The 27,643-nt window shown below is 38.2% G+C and overlaps 3 protein-coding genes across 3 annotated transcripts in view; 1 reads left to right on the forward strand and 2 right to left on the reverse strand.

Annotated features, from left to right (window-relative positions):
* Positions 1–1,817, forward strand: part of LOC106138566 (uncharacterized) — a 69,051-nt gene extending 67,234 nt beyond the window's left edge. The window contains exons 9-10 of the mRNA XM_060952691.1: positions 655–851; positions 1,632–1,817. Coding sequence (XP_060808674.1) covers positions 655–851; positions 1,632–1,762 — 328 coding nt within the window. The 3' untranslated portion in view covers positions 1,763–1,817. The remainder of the gene's footprint in view (positions 1–654; positions 852–1,631) is intronic.
* The window catches only part of LOC106138583 (uncharacterized transmembrane protein DDB_G0289901), a 429,961-nt gene that overhangs the window by 236,510 nt on the left and 165,808 nt on the right, over positions 1–27,643 (reverse strand). The gene's annotated exons all lie outside the window — the stretch shown is intronic.
* The window catches only part of LOC106138575 (uncharacterized), a 34,227-nt gene continuing 10,112 nt past the window's right edge, over positions 3,529–27,643 (reverse strand). The window contains exons 2-20 of the mRNA XM_060952708.1: positions 26,615–26,776; positions 21,303–22,898; positions 20,181–20,387; positions 19,539–19,709; positions 18,248–18,392; positions 17,325–17,398; positions 16,325–16,440; positions 15,479–15,553; positions 13,733–13,849; positions 12,247–12,394; positions 11,300–11,378; positions 10,049–10,180; positions 9,467–9,592; positions 8,787–8,895; positions 7,788–7,856; positions 6,996–7,078; positions 6,100–6,185; positions 5,200–5,312; positions 3,529–4,179 (exon numbers count right to left, since the gene is read on the reverse strand). Coding sequence (XP_060808691.1) covers positions 4,057–4,179; positions 5,200–5,312; positions 6,100–6,185; positions 6,996–7,078; positions 7,788–7,856; positions 8,787–8,895; positions 9,467–9,592; positions 10,049–10,180; positions 11,300–11,378; positions 12,247–12,394; positions 13,733–13,849; positions 15,479–15,553; positions 16,325–16,440; positions 17,325–17,398; positions 18,248–18,392; positions 19,539–19,709; positions 20,181–20,387; positions 21,303–22,898; positions 26,615–26,732 — 3,687 coding nt within the window. The 5' untranslated portion in view covers positions 26,733–26,776 and the 3' untranslated portion in view covers positions 3,529–4,056. The remainder of the gene's footprint in view (positions 4,180–5,199; positions 5,313–6,099; positions 6,186–6,995; positions 7,079–7,787; positions 7,857–8,786; positions 8,896–9,466; positions 9,593–10,048; positions 10,181–11,299; positions 11,379–12,246; positions 12,395–13,732; positions 13,850–15,478; positions 15,554–16,324; positions 16,441–17,324; positions 17,399–18,247; positions 18,393–19,538; positions 19,710–20,180; positions 20,388–21,302; positions 22,899–26,614; positions 26,777–27,643) is intronic.

Raw genomic sequence — 27,643 nt, forward strand, 5'->3', positions numbered from 1 at the left:
TAAATACAATACTTATATAGATAAACATCCAAGACCCAGGCCAATCAGAGAGAGTTCGTTTCTCATCATGCCCTGGCCGGGATTCGAACCCGGGACCTCCGGTGTCACAGACAAGCGTACTACCACTGCGCCACAGAGGCTGTCAGAGTTGTCACGAGTTATGGGCCCAGCACGCTTCAACTGGTTTCACTATAGATTTTCAATTGGATTCACTAATCCAAATTGGAATGCCATGATTATTTGCACTTGGTGAAAGTAATTATATAGCCACCTCTAAGGTAAGAACGTTAGGTAGACCTATTCTTAACCCGAGAACCAAACCTGACACTAATTATATTCCCCATATAACTAACTTTGTTCCATGTGGTTCCCGGCAGTGCCGTGTGGCACCAATACAAAAAAGAATAGGCCCACTCCATCACTTTACCATGGATGTCGTAAAAGGCGACTAAGGGATAGGCTTACAAAACTTGGGATTCTTTATTAGGCGTTGGGTTAGCAACCTGTCACTATTTGAATCTCAATTCTATCATGAAGCCAAACAGCTGAACGTGGCCATTCAGTCTTTTCAAGACTGTTGGCCCTGTCTACCCCGCAAGGGATATAGACGTGACCATATGTATGTAAATAACTTTCCAATATATTCTCCACCAGATTCACATCAGCCAGCTTCGAGATGGCGTACCGTTCGGACGAGAACCTATATCTGGATACGGACTGTCAGATCAACCCAGTGACCCAGGGTGCGGCCCAGTCGGAAGACTACCTCTTCATTCCTGAGGCGGAGACGGCTGACGGCCTCAGGGGATCCAAATTCTGCGGTGGAAGCGCTTCGAACCAGATCATTGCGTGTAAGTCTTTTTAGCTATCAATTCATATGATTATGGCATATAGGGTAAAGAAACATTTTTTGTTTTTGAAAATCAGGGGCATGAAATGGAAAAGGGAATCAACACAAAAAGGGATTTAAAAAATCATTGTTAATATCTATTTTTTTGTCAAGAAGCTTTAATTAATTGCAAGTACATAATAATATACTTTTTTGAATCCCACCGCTGCCACCGTCAATACTTCGTATGACTTCTTTGTGTATATTTAAAAAAAAAATTTAATACAGGCTGATCTTTCAGCCAAAACCAGTAAAAAATAAAATTTTGTTTACTGAAATATGTGATGATATCCACTTAGACAGGATATTAAGAAGTTTTTTACTTATCCGGGGGAAAATGGTAGGTACCTGGTTATTTAAACATTTGCACGCCATGGCCTTGTGTCTACAAACAATTAAAGATCTACATACATATCATCACATCTATATCCCTTGCGGGGTAGACAGAGCCAACAGTTTTGAAAAGACTGAAAGGCCACGTTCAGCTTTTAAGCTTAATGATAGAATTGAGATTCAAATAGTGACAGGTTGCTAGCCGATCGCCTAAATGAAGAATCCCAAGTTTATAAGCCAATATTTAGTCGCCTTTCACGACATCCGTGGGAAAGAACAGAGTAGTCCTAATCTTATTTTCTATTGGTGCCGGAAACTACACGGCATTTAAGATCTATGTGTCTGGAATTCTATCGTGTTATTTAAGAATGGTTAGTAGCATTCTAAACTTATTTCGTTCATCCCCCAGCGACGCCCCCCGGCCCCCTCTACGTTCACTTCAACAGCGACAACCTGGTCACCGACGACATCCCCGAGGCAGGCTACAGGTTCAATTATAATGTGCTAAACAATTGTTACCTGAGAGTGTCAAATTTTTGAATGACCGCAGAATAGTTTTAATTAGAATTTAGTCTATGAATAGTAATAAGTATGAATATTTGAACGACTCCAATATTAGTTTTAATAGATGAATACTGTTTTAAGTAGTATTTAAATTAAAAAAAAAAAAAAACTATTTTTGTCAATTAATTTTTGTAACATAAAATGAAATTATGTTTTACATGATGAGAGAATAAAAATGTTATTTTCTTAACAAGATAAACAGGATGATACCTATTAATTAAATTAAATTATTTCTATAATTAATTGCCAATGCATTTATAAAAAAAATAATAAAATATGTGCAAAAAAGAAAATTTAAAATTATTTCATGTTACTTGTTTTAAATACGATCACTTTATCATATTATCAAAATGCCATAACTTTAGATTTTGGTTTAAGGAATAATGTTTAATTTTCACTAAGAAAATATTTATTAATATTATTAATACGACCAGTTGCATTTATAATTTAAGTTTTAATTTGGTGGTAATAAATATTCACTATCTCATTTGCATTTACGGTATTATTAATAAAGATTTTTTTTAAACCATTTTATTTTACTTCCCGAAGTGTGTGATTTGGCGTAAATAAAAAAGCCGTACAATACATATCATCACGTCTATATCCCTTGCGGGGTAGACACAGACGACAGTTTTGAAAAGACTGATATGCCACGTTCAGCTGTTTGGCTTAATAATAGAATTGCGATTCAAATAGTGACAGGTTGCCATCTCTAAAAACCAGACCATCAAACCCATCGCTATCCTTTAGTCGCCTTTTACGGTAAGAGAAAGAGATGGATTGTCCTATTATAACAGTCTTGAACAGACTGATGGGCCACATTCAACTGTTTGGCTTAATGATAGAATTGAGTTATAATCATAATTGTTATTATTTTATTTATTTATAACTATCTTGATCAAATTAAGGACGTCCTGGTAAAGGGTCAGGTCAAGAGTACCCGAAACCGCCGAGCTTGTATGAAGAGTGTTATGAATGTGGATGAAGCGAAGGAAGTGTGCAGAGATCGTGACAAGTGGAAAGATGTAGTCTCTGCCTACCCCTCCGGGAAAGAGGCGTGATTTTATGTATGTATGTATTTATAACTATTATCAAGAATAAACAAAAAATACCAAATAAAATGTGTTATAAATATAATTTTATTTCTATGCATATAAATAAAATTAACAATAATGCAATAATTTAACAAATTCTTAATATATTTTTTTTCATAATTATTTTATCGTGGTTCATGAACATTTTGAGAAAATCTATTCATCAAAATTTTCTAAACTATCTAAATGCACAATTATTACAATACATTTACATTTTACAATACTAAAATAAATGACTATGATTATATCAATTTATTATTTAAAAAAAAACTGGGTTTGAAAAGAAAAAAAAACTGTCATATTTACGTGTTGATGGTCGGGAGAATAAAAAAAGTTATATATTTTCTATAATGATTATATGTATAAAAAATAATTATATTGATATATCTACTTAAAGTTATAATATTTACAATGCACAAGTATTTTTTTTACTCATATTATTTAATAACAAAAAAATATATATATTTTAGCGCTAATAATAATTAATAATTATAATTAAAACAATTGTAAATTTCCAATTGATTAATTTTACATTTTTAATATTTTTATAATATTTTGACTTATTAAAAATACAATTATGTGAACAACTTATTAAATAATAATTCTTTATTAATATCTACATTATTATAATCACATTATATCGTTGAAAGCAGTCTTATGTACAAATATAGATTTCGTTATTTTATAGAAAGGTTGGTGCTGGGTGCTGGGGGATATTTTTAACAAAATTTTATACAAATAATAAATGAGATATTAATATATTATATGTGGTAGTATATGATTTGACGAATCGAAAGGTATCAACCTCATATCAATTAAATCCCTGTATACATACATATAGTCTCGTCTATATCCCTTGCGGGGTAGACAGAGCTTACAGGCTCTAAGACTGAAAGGCCACAATAAGCCGTACGGCTTCATATTGGAATTGAGATTCAAACAGTGACAGGTTGCAAGCCTATCGCCTATAAGAAGAATCCTTCCTTTATAAGCCTATCCCTTAGTCGCCTTTTACGACATCCATGGTGAAAAATATGGAGTTGTTCAATTCTAAACTGCCTGAAATCACACGGCATACATTTTTATATAAATTATATTCTTATACCCAGCACCATATCATATACATACATATAATTATTATGACATAAAAAATCAGACCACCAACACTTACATATACTATGACCTGTAGTACGGCGGTCCCTTAGTCAACGTGTACGTAGACAGGGGTATACCTTTAGTTCCGTATATAGCTTCTGGTGCGTTCTCATAGTCCACGTCGTAGTAGATTCCCGTTTGGTTCTGGCGAAATATACAAACATATACATACATAAATATACAAGGGACAGATTGCATTTCGAACGAAATTCGAACCCGGGACAACTGCTGCGCCACAGAGGCCGATCATATAATCACGTCTATATCCCTTGCGGGGTAGACAGAGCCAACGGTCTTGAAAAAACATCATTGATCAACCCTCAAGGATGAATAATTTTCCCCGTTTTTTTTTTCACATTTTCCATTATTTCTTCGCTCTTAATATTTGCAGTGTGATTTAATATAGCCTATAGCCTTCCTCGATAAATGGTAAATTCAACACAAAAATAATTTTTCAATTCGAACCAGTAATTCCTTAGATTAGCGCGTCCAAACAAACAAACAAACTCTTAAGCTTTATGATATCAAAAATTTTTGAGATAGGTACTTACTGATATTATATCAGTAAGTATCTCAAAAATTTTAATTTTTCAATTCGAACCAGTAATTCCTTAGATTAGTGCGTCCAAACACACAAACTCTTCAGCTTTATAATATTAGTATATAGGTAGATATATATTTATTTTATATTTCTGGAAATATATTGATTTTACTTCAAAATATCCACTTACATGCAATTCCGGAAATATCAAATTCTATTTTATATCCTACTATACTATTATAAAGGCGAAAGTTTGTATGGATGTTTGTTACTCTTTCACGCAAAAACTACTGAACCGATTACCATGAAATTTGGTATGTAGGTAGCTGAAGACCCAGAATAACACATAGGCTACTTTTTATCCCAGAGTTCCCGCGGGATTGATAGGGTTTCCATGCGGACGAAGTCGCGGGCGGCCTCTAGTGTATATATATTCAAAAATTATAATTAAATCAAATTAAAACTAAAGCTAAAACTACTTATAAAAAGAAAGAAAAAAGATACTTACAAACTAATTAATTTAAAACTAAAACTACTTATATTCTATTTATATATTTATTTATATATATAAATAGAATTTGATATTTCCGGAATTTTTTTTTACCTTTAAAATATCCACTTACATGCATACTCCTAGCTCTAGACTTGGGCCTCGGCACAAGGAGATCAGCTCTTTCCTGCACATGACTTGATGCTTCCGAGCTGGTGGATTCCGCCGCCATGTGGTTGGTGTAACCTGCAAGAATATATATATATACATACATATGGTCACGTCTATATCCCTTGCGGGGTAGACAGAGCCGACAGTCCTGAAAAGACTGATAGGCCACGCTCAGCTGTTTGGCTTAATGATAGAATTGAGATTCAAATAGTGACAGGTTGCTAGCCCATCGCCTAAAAGAAGAATCCCAAGTGTAATAAGCCTATCCCTTAGTCGCATTTTACGACATCCATGGGAAAACGATGGAGTCGTCCTATTCTTTTTTTATTGGTGCCGGGAACCACACGGTTAAACATTTAGTTTTCTACCGTGCCGTGTGGTTCCCGGCACCAATGGAAAAAAGAATAGGACCACTTACCATTTATATATATTTTTTAATTTTTAGTATTTGCGGTAACAGAAACATTTCGTAAAAAAAAATATTTCTAGCAATCACGGTTTATTAGATACAGCCTGGTGACAGTCAGACAGACAGAAAGACAGACATTTAGAAAAATAAAAACTAGTAATAGAGTACTTTTATAAAAATTATAGGTATCTTAGAATAATATATATATAAAAAAAGACTTGAGTGACAAATTAAAAAAAAAAAACATCCTGAAACTACTCGTACTATACACCACTGAACAAAAAAAGTACATAAATTACAAATTTAAAAATAATACTTCATATTTTATACATACATACATACATAGAATCACGTAACACTATATCTCTTGCGGGGTAGACAGAGCCAAGTCTTGAAAAGGCCGATAGGCCACGTTCAGCTGTATGGTTTGATGATAGAATAGATTAAACTTACCATACAAATTGTGATGCGACGCGACTGTATTGACCCTGGATGCGACAGTGTTCAGAGTGCCATTGTGATGTCCATGAATGCCCATTCTGTAGGCAAAATATGGTCATAATATGCATACATACATACATATGGTCACGTCTATATCTCTTGCGGAGTAGACAGAGCCAACAGCCTTGAAAAGACTGAATGGCCACGTTCAGCTATTTGGCTTAATGATAGAATTGAGATTCAAACAGTGACAGGTTGCTAGCCCGTCGCCTAAAAAAGAATCCCAAGTTTGTAAGCCTATCCCTTAGTCGCCTTTTACGACACCCATGGGGAAGAGATGAAGTGGTCCTATTCTTTTTTGTATCGGTGCCGGGAACCACACGGCACTAACGGCACGGCAGGATTACCTATTATAGAAAAAATCTTACTAATATTATAAATGCGAAAGTTTGTGAGTACGTCAGGATCTCAGTAAGGATCTTTGTTACTCTTTCACGCGAAACCTACTAAACCGATTACGATCAAATTTGGCATGTGGGTAGCTGAAGACCCGGAATAACATATAGGCTACTTTTTATCCCGGAGTCAGTAAAGTACCTCTACTAATCATACATACATATAATCACGTCTATATCCCTTGCGGGGTAGACAGAGCCAACAGCCTTCAAAAGACTGATAGGCCACGTCAGCTGTTTGGCTTAACGATAGAATTGAGATCAAAAACAGTGACAGGTTGCTAGCCCATCGCCTAAAAGCAGAATCCCAAGTTTACAAGCCTATCCCTTAGTCGCCTTTCACGGCATCCATTGGGAACGAGATGGAGAGGTCCTATTCTTTTTTTTTTAATTGGTGCCGGCAACCACACGGCAGACGGCCATTGTTGTTGACATTAAAAAAGTAATAATCACCTGGGCATCGGAACGGGTGGTAGTGTGGGGTATCCCCCGAACATAGCTGATGAAGGTCTGGTAGCCATAGCTGGTTCAGCTTGCTGGATATACATATGTGTATAAATAAATACATAATTGATTTGTCAATACAATTATTTCAACAATATTCGTGAATTGATGTGCGATGAAAATGCTGCAGTGTAGTATGTTCCGCCGTTTCTTGTACACGTGCGCTTTGGAAGCGGTTCTAGTTATAAATAGATCTTAACATTGGTTGACGTCAAATAAATAACTTAAAACTAAGTTTACTGCGCCGCTTCCGTCAAAGCGTCAGTGCAGAAGAAGCGGTAACAAACTGCACTGCAGCATTTTCTTCAACAACGTCAACTTCACAATTACCAAAACTTGAAATAGAAATATGGACGAGATAATACATCGTTTGATTGTCCATTTGTCGAAAGCTATGAATCAAAATTTAATGTAGATCAGAGACCATTTATTCTGATTAAAAAAAAATTCAAGCAAGCGAATCTTTATAACAAATAGCAAATGAATTAACTGAATTTTTATTAAAATTAGTAATTTTTTTCTGATTATATAAAAAAAAATACGAGCAAGCGAATCTTTATAACAAATAGCAAATGAATTGACTGTAATTTTTTTGAAATTGGTTAATTTTTTTTTTCAGATACCTAAAACTTATAGCATAGTGACTGGTATAAAAAAAAAATATAAGCAAGCGAATCTTTATAACTAAAACAATTGAAATAATTGTAACTTTTTTAAATTGACATATATTGATAAACTTACCGCGTAGTGATTGGTCTGCGCCATAGCCTCTGCGATTTGCGCCCAGCGCATGCGCTCCTCCAACGATATCTAGAATAAGAGAAAGTTTACCTTTTTTTATGTTTTTTTATTTTAATTATTTACCTAACGGCCACACGAAAGCGGTAGTCTCTGCCTATCAATCCGAGAAAGAGAGTACCATCGTACCTAGCTGTAGCTACTATCCCTTACCTTTATATGTTTCTTTTGAGTTACCTGGTTAAGGGAGAAATCCCTCATAGGGATTAGTCCGCCATTGAGTATTGTTATTTTTTAATGTTTTTTTTTAATGTAATATGAAAAATTTGTTATGTACAATAAAGTATTTGCAAACAAACATACAAACAAGAGGCGTGATTATTTATGAATGTATGTAGAACTTATTTCAATCATGGTAACAACTTTCACATAAATACAATAAATGGCGCTAATCGGCAAAACAAATGTGCTGTTTTGCCATCTGTATTACAATTTGCCAATAGATGGCGCTAATCGAAAAACAAAATGTATGTGCTGTTTACGAGTGTTTTTGTTAATAGATGGCGCTCATGTCAGAATACAAAATTGTGCGATATGAATGGATACATGTAAAGACACATGTAAGTACACGAAATATAAATAAATACATACATATTAATAACATTGGGAAATTGTCTTACTTCCAAACAGATTTAAATCATTCTGTGTTATTTGTGCCCCGTCCATATACATACATCTATACATATAGTATATTCATTAGTATGTACTTTCAAAACGCCTCGAGGTAAGTTCTAAACTTGTGTAACAATATACCAACTCAACGATACTACATTTCATTATAAATAATACAGATAAACATCCAAGACCCAAGCCAATCAGACAAAAATCGTTCCTAATCATGCCTTCACCGGGATTCGAACCCGGGACCTCCTACATCACAGACAAGCGCACCACCGCTGCGCCACAGAGGCCGCCGCGTGACTGCACAAAATAACGGGTTACCTGATAAGGCGGCTGACCCACTGGTGGGGTTTTGATGGTGCTGGCCGCCATGTAGCTGAACACTGGGGAACCCATGCCGGCGGCCTTCTGCTCCCGGGACCATTTGCGACTGGAACAATGTTAAATATCATATATAATCACTCGCGTGGTCATATTCTTTTTTGTATTGGTGCCGGGAACCACACGGCAAAAAGAATAGGACCACTCCATCTCTTTCCCATGGATGTCGTAAAAGGCGACTAAGGGATAGGCTTATAAAATTGCGATTGCTTTTTTTAGACGATGGGCTAGCAACCTACTGTCACTATTTGAATGTCAATTCTATCATTAAGCCAAACAGCTGAACGTGGCCGTTCAGTCTTTTCAATACTGTTGGCTCTGTCTACCCCGCGAGGGATATAGACGTGACCATATGTATGTATGTAAATAAATAAATTAGAAAAATATTAACAGAACAGCGACGGAAGTATTCAGAGATCGTGGCAAGTGGAAAGAGGTAGTATCTGCCTACCCCTCCGGGAAAGAGGCGTGATTTTATGTATGTATGTATGTATATCTCAATTCTATCACTAAGCCAAACAGCTGAACGTGGCCGTTCAGTCTTTTTAATACTTTTGGCTCTGTCTACCCCGTAAGGGATAAAGACGTGATCATATGTAAGTATGTATAACAGATCTCACCTCCAAGACAATAGGAACGCCAAAGTCAACGCGATGACGATAGCTGCAGCCAATGAGGCGCCCACGGCCACCCCCACCACTTCGCCGTCAACTTCGCAAGTCGAGCCGTAGTATCCTGACGAGCAACTAAAAAGGAACAAAAAATAAAAATAAAAGTTTTTTTCACGAGACTATACAGGATGACTTTTAATTCAACTGCATAAATTTAACTGTAAGTGTACTCATCTAAAGGATATATAAAAACGTTAAAAGAAAAATATCGGTTCATATTTCAGAATGTACGAAAAAAATAAAAAGTATCAAAATCCACGATCCTAAATATAATATCATCTTGATACTAAAAAAAAATTTATTTTTCAGACATTTATTTACATGTTTAGATTTAATTCCTTTTTGTAGTATTGGTCTTTAATAAAGCGTGTGACGTAGTTTTTGAGGGTTTTTTAAATGTGAAAATGATGACGTTTAATTTAAATAAAAATAGGCTCAAACGGCTCAGAAGCATGGGTATAGTCTATGTTTAAAAGGATGCAGTTGTTGTAAATGTCACCCTGTATATATTTATTTATAAACTATATATACCTGCAATACGGCTGGTTGTTGCTGTACCGACACTCCCCCCTCTCGTTGCAGTGGGAGGGGGAGCAGGCGCGGCACTCCCTCCCCGGGCGGCCTTGGGGCATCCCGTCCAGCGTCGTGTCTGGGCATGCGCATCTGTTGAAGAAGATGTCGAATTCACAAAATTTTGATGGAGAAAATGTTAGAATAAAAAAAGTTTGCTTTATTTTTTAGTAATTATTAAAATCTCATATAAATAAATAAATCTGAACAATGTATTCTCTCGTCCACATTTCTATTCTAAGTTTGGATAGTTGTGAAGTTGACGTTGTTGAAGAAAATGCTGCAGTGCAGTTTGTTACCGCTTCTTCTGCACTGACGCCTTGGAAGCGGCAGTAAACTTAGGTTTTAGTAATTTATTTGACGTCAACCAATGTTGTGAAACCAAAAGATTTGACTATTATTAAGCGATATGAAGTATCCTATAATAATGAATAAACATTTTTGCATTTTTTAATGAAAATGTAATTATTATAAAATAGAACCACACCATAGGTATCTTTCTCGTGGATGTCGTGAAAGGCGACTAAGTGATTGGCTTATAAACTTGGGATTCCTCTTCTAGGCGATGCGCTAACAACCTGTCACTAAACTGTAGATCTGCCGGTTTTTTGATATCTTCACAATTTTTAATATTGCCATCTAAATGAAATTTCAAATCTCAGTCGAGAAAGCCACTAAAATTAAGCCCAATGTCGTGAAAAACATAAAGTTTCATAAGACTCTCTCATCAAAGGTTTGAACGGCGCTTTGAAAACAAGTCACTCTGAAATTAGCCTAATCACAGAATACTAATAAAATCAATCCAATATCTACGTATATATTTTCGAATAATATCCTAAAAGTTATTACGATCACCTCTCAGAATAAATGTAGCAGATGTTTCAAATAAAACAACGAAATTAAATTTTACAGTTGCCACTATAAAATGACACTAATAAATAATATTTTAATCGATTTCTTAGAATAGATTTATTTTCAAAATTGGATACAAGGTATCACTTATTGACGTCACATCACTTAAATACTACTACCAAAGCGTATGTGTAGAAGAAGCGGCGGAACAAACTACACTGCAGCCTCTAGACGCCGATTAATTTAAAATACATCTGCTACATTAAGAATGATAAAATGACTCACCTGATTCACTGCAGTCTCAAGACGCCGATTAATTTAATATAAATCTGCTACATTCAAAATGATAAAATGACTCACCTGAATCCACCCCACGTGTTGGTACAGAATGCCAGCTGGTGACAGTCGTTCAAGTCGGAAGACGCGCACTCGTCCACATCTGTTAACATAAAAAGAAAAATACAATTTAGTTTATTACAAATTAACTTGTAAGCAAATTATATAAATCTATTTGTGGTATATCTACTCAAACTTAAGATTACTGGAGACAATATGAAACTGGTTGGTAATATTTCAGTTTGTCTTCGAAAGTTCATTTAATTATTTATGGTGACAGCGGTGGGATTCAACGATACATACGTTTCAATTACATATGTTTCATCATAATTTCTGGCAAATCTCCAATGCTAAATTAGTATTTATTATAAATTTTCTTCAATACCAAATATAAAATTATAATCATTTGAATCTCAATTCTATCATTAAACCTAACAGCTGAACGTTGCCTGTCAATCTTTCAAGACTGCTGACTCTGTCTACTCCGCAAGGGATATAGACGTGATTATGTGTGTGTGTGTGTGTGTATAATCGTAAGTACACTCGCAATGGTCATTTACGAGTAACATTACAGCAGTGGGATTAGATAGTGGAAATCTTTTGAAAATCAATCATTTATCACATTTTTTTTCCTCGTAATTTCCTCGTAATGACAACACACTGCCCGCTGGAGTACACAAACACCACTGAAGTACTAATGTTGTCAGACCTTCTGCTTACGGCTAGAATTTCTTTTCGCGTGACATCTAATGGGAATCTCATTATGATTTAAAAAAAAACATAAATGCGCGTTTAAAATCACCTTAATTCACCATATTTTTTCTCAAAACTGCCATGCTAACTTGATTGAAAAGAAAAACAACAATCAACAAAGCAAAGGAACAACATCACCTGGGAAATATTTTTTTGGTGACAGCGGTGGGATTCAATTATGAGAACTTTTTTTTTTTTTGTAAAACCTTTAAACTAACCTCGTAATGGCAACACACTGCCCGCTGGAGTGTCAACAAACACAGCTGAAGTGCCAACGTTGTTCGATCTTCTTCTGATGACGCCAAGAATGTGTTTTTGTATGTCTGTAGCAATCGCCTGACGTTGGGTTTCTGGGGTTTCTTGAAGCTGAAGGTGATGATGGAGTAATTATTTAAAGATAATTTGGCATATGTATAAGTGTAACTTAACAGCAATGTCTAACAAAACAACCTTAAAGTTACTCAAATATAATACTTTTAAAGTATGTTAAGCCATTAAGTTCCGTGTGGTTTCCGGCACCAATAGAAAAAAGAATAGAACTACTTCATCTCTTTCCCATGGATGTCGTAAAAGACGACTAAGGGATTGGCTTACGAATTTGGGATTCTTCTTTAAGGCGATGGGCTAGCAATTTGTCACTATTTGAATTTCAATAGCTGAACGTGGCCATTAAGTCTTTTCAAGACTGTTGGCTCTGTCTACCCCGCAAGACATATAGACGTGACCATATGTATGTATGTATGAATTTCAATTCTATCCTATAAAGCTAAATAACTGAACGTGGCCTATCTGGCTTTTCAAGACTGTTGGCTCTGTCTAACCCGCAAGGGATATAGCCGTAATTATATGTATGTATGTATTTAAGTTCACTCCGAGGCAATACTATTTTTTGCTATACTTCAGTAAAATAATAGATAGTATCCCTTTTCTTTCTATAATTCAATGAGGCCAATGGCATATTCTTCTTCTTCTCATACATACATACATACATATAATCACGTCTATATCCCTTGAGGGGTAGACAGAGCCAACAGTCTTGCAAAGACTGATAGGCCACGTTCAGCTATTTGGCTGTAAGATAAAATTGAGATTCAAATAGTGACAGGTTGCTAGCCCATCGCCTAAAAAAGACTTCTTCTTCTCAATATATAAAAAAGCATGACAGAAGTAAAGCATTTTGAAAACTTGCCCGCACCAAGTTGTAATCAAATAAACTTTTAGAACTCGTCATATTCAATTGAAACGCGGGCCGTTTTGCCGCCGTGCCACAGAGTAATAAATTCCATAAGTTCTCTAGGGGTGCAATTATAGAGGATATCCCGATTTCCTATTAGTATTTTTGAAGTGCCGTGTGGTTCCCGGCACCAATACAAAAAAGTATAGGACCACTTCATCTCCTTCCCATGGATGTCGTAAAAGGCGAATAAGGGATAGGCTTGCAAACTTGAGATTCTTTTTTAGGCGATGGGTTATCACACTGTCACTATTTGAATCTCAATTCTATCATTAAGCCAAATAGCTGAACGTGGCCTATCAGACTTTTCAAGACTGTTGGCTCTGTCTACCCCGCAAGGGATATAGACGTGACCATATGTATGTTTGTATTTTGAGAGTATTTTTTATTTTAAATCACCGGAAATTTTTCGTGTCACGCAAACAAAGCCACATACGTACTCTAGTTAAATGGACAAACACCGAACTTACCAAGATGGTGTAATTAACGAACACCTCTTGATGATTCTCGTCACCGCGCTGAATGGAGTTGACAGAGCCGCTCATGAAGTCATCAGAGAAGGGGGTCATTGAGAACGCAGAGTCGATCTGGAAATAAGAAACGTATACCAAGTTATTAAACCATACGACAATTATTAAGCGATATAATAGTATCCTATAATAATGAATAAAAATTTTGAATTTTGAATTTTTAAATTATAAAATGTGGGGGAAGTCAAGTCAAGAATAGATCACTCTCATAATATTCTTCTATATATTAAACAGATAGTTAGCCTTGAAGTAAGTTCGAGACTTGTATTACGTGATACTAACTCAACGGTACTATATTTTGTAATAAATATTTGAATTCATGAGCGCAACCGCATATCCAAGCAACTGAATGTGTTGCCATAATCAAAGTCGGGTAAATAAATAATAATATACGGGATATATTACACAGAATGAGTCAGCCTCGCAGTGAGTTCGAGACGAGATTCTAACTCAACGATACTTTATTTTGTAATAAATATTTATACAGATAAACATATATAGAGCGTCGATGGTAAGTCTGTAAGATGCCTGGTCAAAATGCGTGATGCGCAGAAAGGTACAATAAAATTAACTCTTAGGGTCTCACATGGCCCCAGGCTGTTTGTTAGTGGTGACTCGTTTGGTGAACTGTTCTGTTACACCCTGCAATAAACATTCGAGACCCAGGCCAATCAGAGAAAGTTCTTCTGAGGCCCCCTGTGTTACACACAAGCGCACTACCGCAGCGCCTCAGAGGTAGTCAATGTTAGATAGATCGATAGATAAAACTCTTTATTGCACCATAAGAGTAAAACATACAAAACGACACAAAGCAGATATACTTAGATGGTACAAAGGCGGACTTATCGCTAAAGCAATCTCTTCCAGTCAACCTTGGGTGGAAGGAAATCAAACAGGAGATTGGCGTTGGCCCAGAGCAAGATAAATAAATGTTTGTAAGTGTTGTGACGTCAATAAGTGTTAGTGACGTCAATAAGTGATACCTTGTATCCAATTTTGAAAATAAATCTATTATATTTTAAGTTTTCCTATAAGACCGCGTAGAGCACGCGGCAGTAGCTTCGTATATTACCAGACTAGCCCACTCCAGGATCGTCATCAGACGAACCTTGAGCTCCACCCTAGTAATGACACAGCGGGTACAAACGCCAGGATATGAAATAAGCTATCCCACCGCTGTCACCAAAATTTACACAACAAGATACGTACTTCTTTTAATTCGCATAATTTTCATGAATATTCGTCGGTTTAAGGTACTATTGACCTGAAATTCTACCTTAACGTGTCTTATTTGAATAAGGTACATACAAATTATGTGTTTGTGTGATAGTGAGTCTTCACTTCAGTCCGCCTTCCTGGTTTGTAAGTGGAGCATTTAATAAATAAAAAGTAATAAGTGCCGTGTGGTTCCCGGCACCAATACAAAAAATGATAAGACCACTCAATCTCTTTCCCATGGATGTCGTAAAAGGCGACTAAGGGATAGGTTTACAAACTTGAGATTCTTTTTTAGGCGATGGGCTAGCAACCTGTCACTATTTGAATCTCAATTCCATCATAAAGCCAAATAGCTGAACGTGGCCATTCAGTCTTTTCAAGACTGTTGGCTCTGTCTACCCCGCAAGGGATATAGACGTGACCATATGTATGTATGTATGTAAAAAGTATAAAGTTTTGACCACTTACAGCTCTGATAGCTTCGTAGCTTAGCTGTTGGTACGGATCAGACTCCTTGTCTGACAACTTGGGGTCCCACACCACCTGTAAAATACATTATTATACAAAATTCGTTATTTAAAATGAAGAAAAAGCACTTTTCAAATAACTAACTAAGTATGAGGATTTTAATAGGTCGCAAATCTTTTTAAATAAAATAATTGATTTAGTTTTATTTAAAGCTAAAAGTGCTGTGTTGTTCCCGCCAACAATGAAAAAAAAGATTAAAACTTCATCTCCTTCCCATGGATGTCGTGAAAGGCGACTAAGGAATAGGTTTATAAACTTGAGATTCATCTTTAAGCGTCCTGTCACTATATGAATTTCAATTTTAAAATTGTATTTAACCAAACAGCTGAACGTGGCCTATCAGTCTTTTCAAGACTGTCGGCTCTGTCTGCCCCGCAAGGGATATAGACGAGATTATACGTATGTTTTACCCGTTTTTTTTTTAATTTTCCATTATTTTCTCGCTCCTTATAGTTGAAGCGTGATGTTATATAGCCTAAAGCCTTCCTCGATAAATGGTCTATTCAACTCAAAAATATTTTTTCTATTCTAACCAGTAGTTCCTGTGATTAGCGCAAACAAATTCTTCAGCTTTATAATATTAGTATATAGATTAATCAACAGCTTATAAACTAAGGTAAATTGTGAGTGACCTCGCTGAGCGTTTATTTATTTATTTATTTATTTATTTAAACTTTATTGCACAAAAAACAAAAATGTACAAAAGGCGGACTTAATGCCGTTTGGTTTACTACGTGTTCTACGTACAATTATATTTACTGGCACGTCAACTCAATATGAACTCACCTTCCTATCATAGAGCCTGTCAACCCTCAGACTGAGGAGTAGCGCCACCACCCTCCGGCACGGGTCGCGGTGGAGACGCCGAGAGAACCCTGGGCGGCATTGGCAGCTAGATATACCTGGCATTGGGGATGACCAAAAACAATTTGGGTTAAAAAATTGTTTCTTTTACTCTAAGTACCTGGTTGACCGAGCTTTGCTCGGTCTACTACAGATGGCGTTGATATAGTTTCTTAAAACGCGGTGTTTTAAAATGTTTATATATCTTGAGAACCGAGCTTCTCTCGAACCTAGGACCTTGGTAAATCGATTCCTTGAGCCGAAAAGCCCCTAATCTGTAACTTTCATGGAAATCGTTGGAGCCGTTTCCGAGATCCTGATTATATATATACAAGAATTGCTCGTTTAAATATATTAGATTAGATGTATGTCATGTGGATGTGGTTCGGTCATGTGGAGAGGATGAATGAAAGCAGGTTGACTAAGCAGAAATACAAGGAGAGTGTGGAGGGAAAGGTCGGAGTGGGAAGACCTAGACGAACGTATCTTGATCAAATTAAGGACGTCCTGGTAAAGGGTCAGGTCAAAAGTACCCGAAACCGCCGAGCTTGCATGAAGAGAGTTATGAATGTGGATGAAGCGAAGGAAATATGCAGAGATCGTGGCAAGTGGAAAGAGGTGGTCTCTGCCCCTCCGTGAAAGAGGCGTGATTTTATGTATGTATGTATGTACTTTTTGATTGAAAATTAAAAAGCTGACTTCACAATCTAGGATCGTGGTCACACCACAGGTTCTTTCTCAAACGAGAATATGTATAATATATATAATAATTGACATCCGATGAAAATGCTGCAGTGTAGTTTGTTCCGCCGCTTGTGTAGAAGACACATGCGCTTTGGAAGCGGTAGTAGTTATAATTAGATTTAAGTGATGTGACGTCAATAAGTGATACCTTGTATCCAATTTTGAAAATAAATCTATTCTATTCTATTCTATCACTTACCAGCTTCAGTTCTGCACATCTCATTCTGCGCCTGATCACAAGTGGAATCATCACCAACGATGCATGTGTCGATCCTGTTACAACGAGATATTTTTTTTTTATATTTGATATGAATACATACATATAGTCACGTCTATATATTTTGCGGGCAAGACAGGGCCAAGAGTCCTGAAGAGACTGATAGCCCACGTTTAGCTGTTTGGCTTTACGATAGAATTGAGATACAAGTAACTACAGGTTGCAAAGCAATCGCCTTATAAACTTAGGATTCTTTTCTAGACGATGGGCTAGCAACCTGTCACTATTTGAATCTCAATTCTATCATTAAGCCAAACAGCTGAACGTGGCCATTCAGTCTTTTTAACACTATTGGCTCTGTCTACCCCGCAACAGATATAGACGTGACCATATGTATGTATGTATTGCACCGTAAGAGTAAAACATACAAAACAACATAAAACAGATGAAGATAGTACAAAGGCAGACTTATCGCTAATGCAATCTCTTCCAGTCAACCTTTGGGTGGAAGGAGTTATGGCTGCCCTGGTATAACTAAAATGCCGTTATCTGCCAAATCCTTGTTTTAAGTAAAACGTCAAAAACTGCGGTAAAAATTTAAACTGATGCCATTCATCAATGCGAACGCCTATTTATGACTTAAAGGTACCAAAAAGTCGTATATATACAGATCGAAAGAGATTATTTTTTCTTATTTTACTGGTAAAAAAGGTGTAAATCCTGATGTCAGATAACGGCATTTTAGTTATACCACGGCAGATGGTCTTACCTGACTGTTGGCTGTGGTCTTCTATACCCAGGGTTAGGTCTGTGGGCTTGCGCTAGCCTTCTGGGTACAAAGGCGGACTTATCGCTAATGCAATCTCTTCCAGTCAACCTTTGGGTGGAAGGAGTTATGATCTTACCTGACCGTAGGCTGGGGTCTTCTATACCCAGTGTTAGGTCTGTGGGCTGGCGCTGGTCTTCTGGGCGGCTGTGGGACATCGTCTGTGGGGATCGCGACGCCGGTGCCCAACGCTGGGCCTAGAGGTGGTGGGGTTTGTGGTGGGGCTGGAAAGACGTAAAAAATAGTTTAATAAACATATAGAGAATCCTAACTGGAAGATATTACAGGGTAGATAGAGCCAAGAGTCTCGAAAAGACTGCAAGGCCACGTTCAGCTGTATGGCTTCACAATGGATTGCTAACCTGCAAGAAGAATCCAAAGTTTATTCGGCATTCCATTAATCGCCTTTCACTACATCCACGGGTGAGACATGGGAGTGGTCCAATTCTATTAAAGTGCGTGGAACCACACGGTACTCACAGCAAAAAAAAACATACATACATATAGCATATAGTCAAGTCTTTATCCCTTGCGGGGTAGACAGGGCCAACAGTCTTGTAAAGACTGATAGGCCACGTTCAGCTGTATGGCTTCACGATGGAATTGAGATTCAAATAGTGACAGGTTGCTAGCCCATCGGCCAAAAAAAGTATCTCAAGTTTACAAGCCTATCCCTTGGTCGCCTTTCACGACATCCATGGGAAAGAGATGGAGTGGTCCTATTCTTTTTTGTATTGGTGCCGGGAACCACAACAAAAAAAAAAGCAGGTTCCAACTAATTAAGCAACTTCAAAAAAAAATCGGCTGTCTGTAGAGTCGTTTTACTAACGATAGTTGAACGTAACAACGTCTTAAGAAAATACTGATACACCACATTCACTTTTCACTGCACTTGATACTCGACCAAAACATGTAAATGTACTATAATATAGTAACTGTCGGCGCAGACGCATCGCTCACTCAAGTGGGAGAGAGACGGATGTCGAACGCTGCCGAACGCGAAGGCCGATTGTGCCTCTTTGTCGCTCGTTACGCGCTCTCGCTTGCACTTCAAGCCTCACATGGAACGCCTCAGAGCGAGGTAACGCCGCATGAGTCAAAATTTTATAAGAATCCTACTATCCTACTATACTATTATAAAGGCGAAAGTTTGTATGGATGTTTGTTACTCTTTCACGCAAAAACTACTGAACCGATTACCATGAAATTTGGTATGTAGGTAGCTGAAGACCCAGAATAACACATAGGCTACTTTTTATCCCAGAGTTCCCGCGGGATTGATAGGGTTTCCATGCGGACGAAGTCGCGGGCGGCCTCTAGTTAATTATAAGACGTTGTCATGTCAAAAAAGAAGAAGTTTTTGCACTAACCAGATTGCGGCAAGCTCTGCACTTTGGTCGGCCTGATGCTGGCCGTGGCGCTGGTGTCGAACAAGTTCAGATATGTCCTTTTCCCGTCGATGGACACAAACCCTTGTTCTCCAGACGCTGACACTATGATGTCGTCGTGATCGGAAACCGCTGGGCGGTTACCGATGTGTACTGGGAATGGAAAGGGTTGACGTAACTTGATATATGATCACGTCTATGTGTCCCGCGGGGCAGACAGAGGTAACAGTCTTGAAAAGATTGGAAGGCCACGTTCTGATGTATGGCTTGATGATGGAATTGAGATACAAATAGTGATATTGTATAAATAGTCGCGTAAAAGAGGGATCTCAAGTATATAAGCCTTAGTCGCCTTTTACACATGCGTTTTGTAAGGGGTAGTAGTTATAATTAGATTTAAGTGATGTGACGTCAATAAGTGATACCTTGTATAGAATTTGGAAAATAAATCTATTCTATTCTATTAGCCATTCCTTTAGGAGCCTTATACGACATCCATGGGAAAGATATGGATTGACCTATTCTGAAATGTCGGGAACCACGCGGCACAGATATTGGCACAAGAAACAGCGCAAAAAACCATTTAAAGGCACAAAAAAAACATTCAAAAACAATCTCACTCACCAATATTCTTCCCCCCCGACCCCTTCTCCCCCTGGATAGCAGTGAGGGTCACGTCAAATATCTCCCCGTAACCTGGCAGTCTGGTCTCAGCGGCCGTGATGACTGATGCTTCGGGGCGGTACCTTGATCCGTGGGGTTTAAAGTCTGGGTCATCCAGAACTATGCCTGGACGAGGGCGGTACGGCTGGTAAGGTATACCTTGGGACGCTGAAAGGTAAATTAATATACATACATACATACATATAATCACGTCTATATCCCTTGCGGGGTAGACAGAGCCAACAGTCTTGAAATGACTGATAGGCTACGTTTGGCTTTATGATGGAATTGAGATTAATATAGTGGCAGGTTGCTAGCCCATCGCCTAAAATAAGAATCCCAAGTAGGTAATTATATAAGCCTTTCCTTTAGTCGCCTTTTACGACATCCGTTGGAACGAGATGGAGTGGTCCTATTCTTTTTTTATTGGTGCGGGGAACCACACGGCACCTAATATATATATAGCCTTTTTCCTAAAAATTCCATGGGAGAGAAGCCCTGGGGAATTAAGAATCATAGTAGTGTAGCCCTAAGAAATTTGAACCAATGGCCTACATCCTCTTTCTTCCTCCTGGCTTTAGTCCCGGTTGCATCCTCACCACTCTGGAGAGGAGCCGGGGTATGCCTTTAACCATGGATCCTGGATTGGGTGAGTCAGGTTATTACACGAAGCGACTCCCGTCTGACCTCCGCAACCTTTGCAGGTAAACCTTACCCGTAATGGATCGATCATGGCTACACATACAGTTGCCTGAATGTGCAGGTTTCCTCACGATGTTTCTGTCACCGTAAGAACATCAGTGAGTATTCAAACTAATGTACATAACTTTTAAAATAGTTATTCTCCGAGGTGAGATTCAAACCTCGCATTCTAACCGGGCGACTTCAAAATTCGTCCACAGTTACTTGTAAACCAATGGCCTCCTGATTATAAAAAATGCGTCAACTGCTACACCACATTATGTAGACAAGAAGACACTTAATAACTTCGAAATTAGTGGTAAGTGCTAAGGTCTTGGAAGTGATAATAACTTTAGTACGAATAATGATCCAATATTGATAGGTAAATAAACTGAAACTTACGTGGTAATGGTTGAGAGTTTATTGTCGATGAAGCAATATCATTCTGTGTAGCCGATACATTGACGACTGGAGCGTGCGATATCAAACCTTCAGTTGGTGTCGGCGCCGCAATGGATGAAGCAACAGACGGCTTACTCTCAGAAATAGACGATTCAATTATAGATTCTACCGCAGTCTCGTTTTTGGTCCTATTCTGTGACTTGTCATCGACAATTTTGTATTTATCTTTAACGAACTTATCTTTTTCCAATGTGTTTATCTTCTTTTCTTTGTCAACTTTAACCGGCTTTTCAGTTTTAGCTTTTTCCGTTGTCGACGTTGTTGCTACTCTCTCTGTTGTTGCTCGTTCAGTTGTAGTTTTTGGTTTTTCAGTCGTTGTCTTTGGTTTCTCGGTAGGTTTCTGTGTCGTGGTTGTGGACTTTTCCGTTGATGTTGTAATTTCTGTGGTCGTCTTCTCTGTTGTAGTTTTTTCAGTTGATGGTGTTGTTGCTTCTGTTGTTGTTGACGTTGAGGTAGTTGTGTCAGATATGGTTGTTATTTTATCTTCTTGAGTCTCAGGTTCAGGATCTGTGTCTTCGTGATGAATGTTGTTTTCAGAATGCTCGTTTTCGTTAATAGCGGCCTCTCCCTCTGGCCTTTTGTCTTCTTCGGGAAGATCTAGAGGTAAAGGTAAGGTAGGTTTGTACATAGGAAGACCAGGATTAGGCCTCTTCATTGGCGGCCTTGGCCTAGGTCTCTGCCATGGAGGCATAGGTCTATAGATACCTGGTCTGTGATTAAGAGGTGGTACAATTTGCTCAGGCAAATTGACACCTTGATGAGGTGGTCTATCGAAAGGATACGGTGGCGGTGTCCTGGTAGGGTGATAAGCGTGAGCTGGCGGAGTAACTTTCTCGAATTCAGGCAAAGGTGGTACATCAGAGATTCTCGGTGGGCCTCTGTTATTTATTCTGGAAGCCATGGGTCTACCAGGCCTACCGTTTAACAGTTGAGAATTTGCTTGTACATTAACATTTCCATTTAGAAGTTTGACAATGCCAGTGATTATGTTTTGAATTTCCGTGTTCTGTCGGCCTTGTTCTCTATAAGTTGCCGTCGCAAACGTCGGCTGCACTGCAGTAGGCTTGATCCTGGGTCCCGGCACCGGCAATGCTCGAGCTATCGGGACCCTTTTCGCTTCCCCCGGAAACCTAAACTCCAGTCTATCCCCAAAACCCTCAGAGGACATTATAATATCATCATTGCTTCTCAAATAATCATTGGTTCTAGTCGGACGTATTTCGTAATACTTCCTTTTGTTGTGTAACTCTAATTCGTTGTCAATTTCGTTGTTAGACGATGGTATCTCGTCAATGTTAATTGATCTTGATTCTCTGTTTGGATCCGCTGATCTTTCTACTCTCAAATGGTTTTCTTTTTCTACATCATTTATAACATCATCTGGTAAGAAATCTTCTATGCCTTCTATTTTGGCGCTAGGTTCTATACTAAATGCTAGGTTTTCTATCTGACTCGTTTGCAGGACCGTATCCAAAGACAGCTGGTCTGTTGAGGACTTTGGCGACAGATGCGATATTGTGTACATTTCTTCGTAACCTGAAATCAGAAAAAAAATATATCTTATAATTGATATTGTTGTGAGTTATGAATGTGGATGAGGCAAGGGAAGTATGCAGGGATCGTGGCAAGTGGAAAGAGGTAGTCTCTGCCTACCCCTCCGGGAAAGAGGCGTGATTTTATGTATGTATGTTGTTGTGATACTGAAAATGTTGCAATGTAGTTGTTACGCCGCTTTTTCTACACGCGCTTTGGAAGAGGTGGTATATATAATATTACTTAAGTTACGTTGACGACAATAAGCGATAGTACCTCGTATCCTATTTTGAAAACTAGTCGCCACGTTTATAATCAAAATGAAGAAATTATGAGAATAGACAAACACAAAAAATTTGTGCCGTGTGGTTCCCGGCACTAAAGAATAGTGACCAGGACACAACCGGGACTAATTCCAAGAGGAAAAAGAGGAATGCGATTGGATTGGACATAGTCGTGGGCTGTCAGCTAGTTTATTATAAACAAACGCGCGGACCAGAAATAGTGTTTGTGATTTACTTTCGACGAGTCACGACAACCGGATGACTTTCCATTTCTGATTTACTTAGTTACAATTTTATATTGAGCCGAATTGTTTGTTACATACATACATATGTATAATCACGTCTATATCCCTTGTGGGGTAGACAGAGCTATCAATCCCGCAAAGAGTGATAGGCCACGTTCAGCTGTCACTATTTAAATCTCATTTCCATCATTAAGCCCAATAGCTGAATGTGGCCAATCAGTCTTTTTTTTAGGACTGTTGGCTCTGTCTACCCCGCAAGGGACATAGACGTGACCATATGTATGAATGACTCCTCACCAGGGATGTGGTGAGGTGACGCTAACAATATAAACGGATACAAAATTGAAAACAAGGTATCACTTATTGACGTCACAGCACTTATATCTAATTATATCTACTGCCGCTTCCAAAGAGCATGTGTAGAAGAAGCGGCGGAACAAACTACACTGCAGCATTTTCATAGGACGTCAATTTACAAATATAGATCTCTGAATCGTGGACGAATGCACATTGTCTACCTTAAAAAACATACATATACGAATGACGACACAAACATTCTTAGCAAATACACAATTCGGATTCAAATAAACAAGTTTATGTATTCGGGTCTATCCGTTAGTTCGTTTTTGAGTACACAACACGCGTGAGTAAGCGTCGGCTCTTACGACGCAGTGGTAGCCATTTTTTTTATCGAAGGGGAAATCCTTTTTATAGCCAAATAGCTGAACGTGGCCTATCAGTCTTTACAAGACTGTAGGCTCTACCCCGCAAGGGATATAGATGTGATTATATGTATGTATGTATGTATGAAATCCTTTTAACGGACAACCTCCCGGGTCTTCACCCCGGAGAGTGTGGAACTCCTGGCACCTAATGTACCAGCCTACCCACTAAAACCCCTCCGTGTGCCCTTGCCATTTTGAGGGCATCATGGGATCGCAGGCATTTCACCATGACGCCCTGTGTGTGGAAACATACATACATACATATGATCACGTCTTTATAGCTTGCGGGGTAGACAGAGCCAACAGTCTTGAAAAGACTGAAAGGCCACGTTCAGCTTGCTTAACGATAGAATTGAGATTCAAAAAAGCGACATGTTGCTAGCCCATCGCCTAGAAGAGGAATCCCAAGTTTATAAGCCTATCCCTTAGTTGCCTTTTACGACATCCGTGGGAAAGAGATGGAGTGGTCCTATTCTTTTTTGTAATGGTGCCGGGAACCACACGGCACTGTGTGTGTGAATCTTGCTGTAATGGACGACCAATAAGTTGCTAGCTACCTAGCTTAACAATAGAATTGAGATTAAAAAAAGTGACATGTTGCTAGCACATCGCCTAAAAGAAGAATACAAAGTTTATAATATACTTATTCCACCTAAATACCATCTATTTATAGAAGTCATCTTCTTGAAGTCAACATAATGACACGTTTTGTAACCGGGAGTCGAACCCCGTTCGTTTCGAAACGGTGACATAACTGAACAATGACAGACAGACGTACTTTCACTGATACGCCTCGTGGTTCTGATGTGCTTGACATTTGAATTAATGATATGATCAAGAAAAGTATCCGAAAAATGGATGTGGATGTGAAATGTGGATGAAGCGATGGAAGTGTGCAGAGATCGTGGCAAGTGGAAAGAGGTAGTCTCTGCCTACCGCTCCGGGAAAGAGGCGTGATTTTATGTATGTATGTATGTATATGATGTAGACATCTCGACTCGTCCCGATCCGAGCTAATATCACAAATGCGAAAGTATGTTTATTTGTATGTAGAAATGACGACGCTGACAAAAACAGCAAAAGACCTAAATCGTGCAAGCAAAGATCTCACGGATTGGAGCATAAATACAACCTCCGACACAACATCGTCTGTCGCGCGGTTCCCCAGGCGTCACTCCAGCCTGGCGGAAGATCTTCCCTTTGGTGGCGGTCGAGCCGAATCATCGCTCTCGCTACAGCATTACAATAGAATGAAATTTTTCATCTATTCGACTTCAGAACCCCAAATATTACATTTCTACATACATACATACACATGGTCACGTCTATATCCCTTGCGGGGTAAACAGAGCCAACAGTCTTGAAAAGACTGAATGGCTACGTTCAGCTATTTGGCTTAATGAAAGAAATGATATTCAAATAGTGACAGGTTGCTAGCCCATCGCCTAAAATAGAATCCCAAGTTTGTAAGCCTATCCCTTAGTCGCCTTTTACGACATCCATGGGAAAGAGATGGAGTGGTTCTATTCTTTTTTGTATTGGTGCCTGGAAATACACGGCACTATTATTACATTTCTCATACCATTTTTACGGGAAAGAAGGCGCGGACAAGGAAGAGATCGTGCTAAGATGTGTCGTGCCTCGTCATGGTACTTCAACCGGAACGGACCAAGGTTCTCCGGCCATTAACCCGGTATTTAGTGGTTCAGTGACTCGGCCATCTTAGAAAATTTGATGGTTTGACTATACATAAAATTTTAATAATAGGTATATGTATATGTGTGGAGTGGGAAGACCTAGACGAACGTATCTTGATCAAATTAAGGACGTCCTGGTAAAGGGTCAGGTCAAAAGTACCCAAAACCGCCGAGCTTGCATGAAGAGAGTTATGAATGTGGATGAAGTGAAGGAAGTATGCAGAGATCGTGGCATGTGTAAAGAGGTACTCTCTGTCTACCCCTCCGGGAAAGAGGCGTGATTTTATGTATGTATGTATGTATATGTGGGAGAAGTTTTGTTTTGTCCTTTTTTTATTTAAATCCTTTTTTTGTTAGCTGACCTCTTGCTTATTTTAACGCTGGCAACATTAAGAGATTCATATGTAGAATATGGAGTCTGTGGTACGATGTAAGACGTTAAAAGATGTGTTTTAAGAAGTCTAATAAGAAGATTTACGATATAATTCCGCACTGTTTCCGCATTGTTTGAGTCGCGGGCAACATATAGTATACTAGCGGCCCGCACCCGGCTTCGCACGGGTGGACATATCTTTGTGTTTTTTTTAAAATAAACAAAGAGTAAAAACAAATTTATGCCTATGTCACTTTTGAAGGTCTATTCTATATCTGTGCCAAATTTTATCAAAATCGGACCAGTAGTTTTTGAGTTAATTCCACACAAACATACAAAAATACAAATCTTTCCTCTTTATTATTAGTGTGGATAATAAAATAAAACAAACTCACCGTTGACAACTTGCAGCAACGCCACAAACAAAATGGCGGCACGGCGCCATCTTGGCCGCCATTTCACGACGCCCGCCATCTTGTTGTCACTACTAACACACGCTTTTGTCCATCCCATTACGTCACATTTCGTCACATCACTGTATGTTTACATTTGGGTGTCTGAAACAAAAGATTTTAAAATCAGTATACATTATAGTGCCCGTTACAAATTCAAATACAAAAATTTTATTCATTATTATGGGATACTTCATATCACTTAATAATTGTCGTGCCGTGTGGTTCCCGGTAACAATAGAAAAAAGAATAGAAGTACATATTTTATGTAAGTTTATTATTTTGTATTTATATATGTATTTTATTATATTTTATATATGCACTTATTTGTTTATGTATGTCTATTATTAGTTGTGTGAGTGGAGTACACGCCTGACACCCTTTCCATCATGTTTCCTATCTCGGGTCTGCTGGAAGAGATTTCTTTTGAAATAAGCAGTACCTTTGTAATTTTGTTTCTTCTGTTTATCAGTTTCGATGTTTTCTGTGTGTACATAAATAAATAAATAAAGAATAGGACCACTCCTCTCTTTTCCATGGATGTCGTAAAAGGCGACTAAGGGATAGCCTTATAAACTTGGGATTCCTCTTGTAGGCGATGGGCTAGCAACCTGTCACTATTTGAATCTAAATTTCATCATGAAGCCGTAAATAGCTGAACGTGGCCTTTCAGTCTTTTCGAGACTGTTGCCTCTGTCTTACCCGCAAGGGATATTGACGTGCTTATATGTATGTGTAGTTATTGAGCGGGAGCGACGTTTCGGGTGAAAACGTTACTATTGCAGTGGTATAAAATAAAATATACACGGGACAAATTACCCAGATTGAGTTAGCCTCGAAGTAAATTCGAGACTTGTGTTACGAGATACTAACTCAACGATACTATATTTTATAATAAAAACTTATATAGATTAACATCCACGACCCGGGCCAATCAGAGAAAGTTCGTTTCTCGTCATGCCCTGGCCGGGA

Source organism: Amyelois transitella, chromosome 29 (genome assembly GCF_032362555.1).
Source record: "Amyelois transitella isolate CPQ chromosome 29, ilAmyTran1.1, whole genome shotgun sequence".
Taxonomy (NCBI): Eukaryota; Metazoa; Arthropoda; class Insecta; order Lepidoptera; family Pyralidae; genus Amyelois; species Amyelois transitella.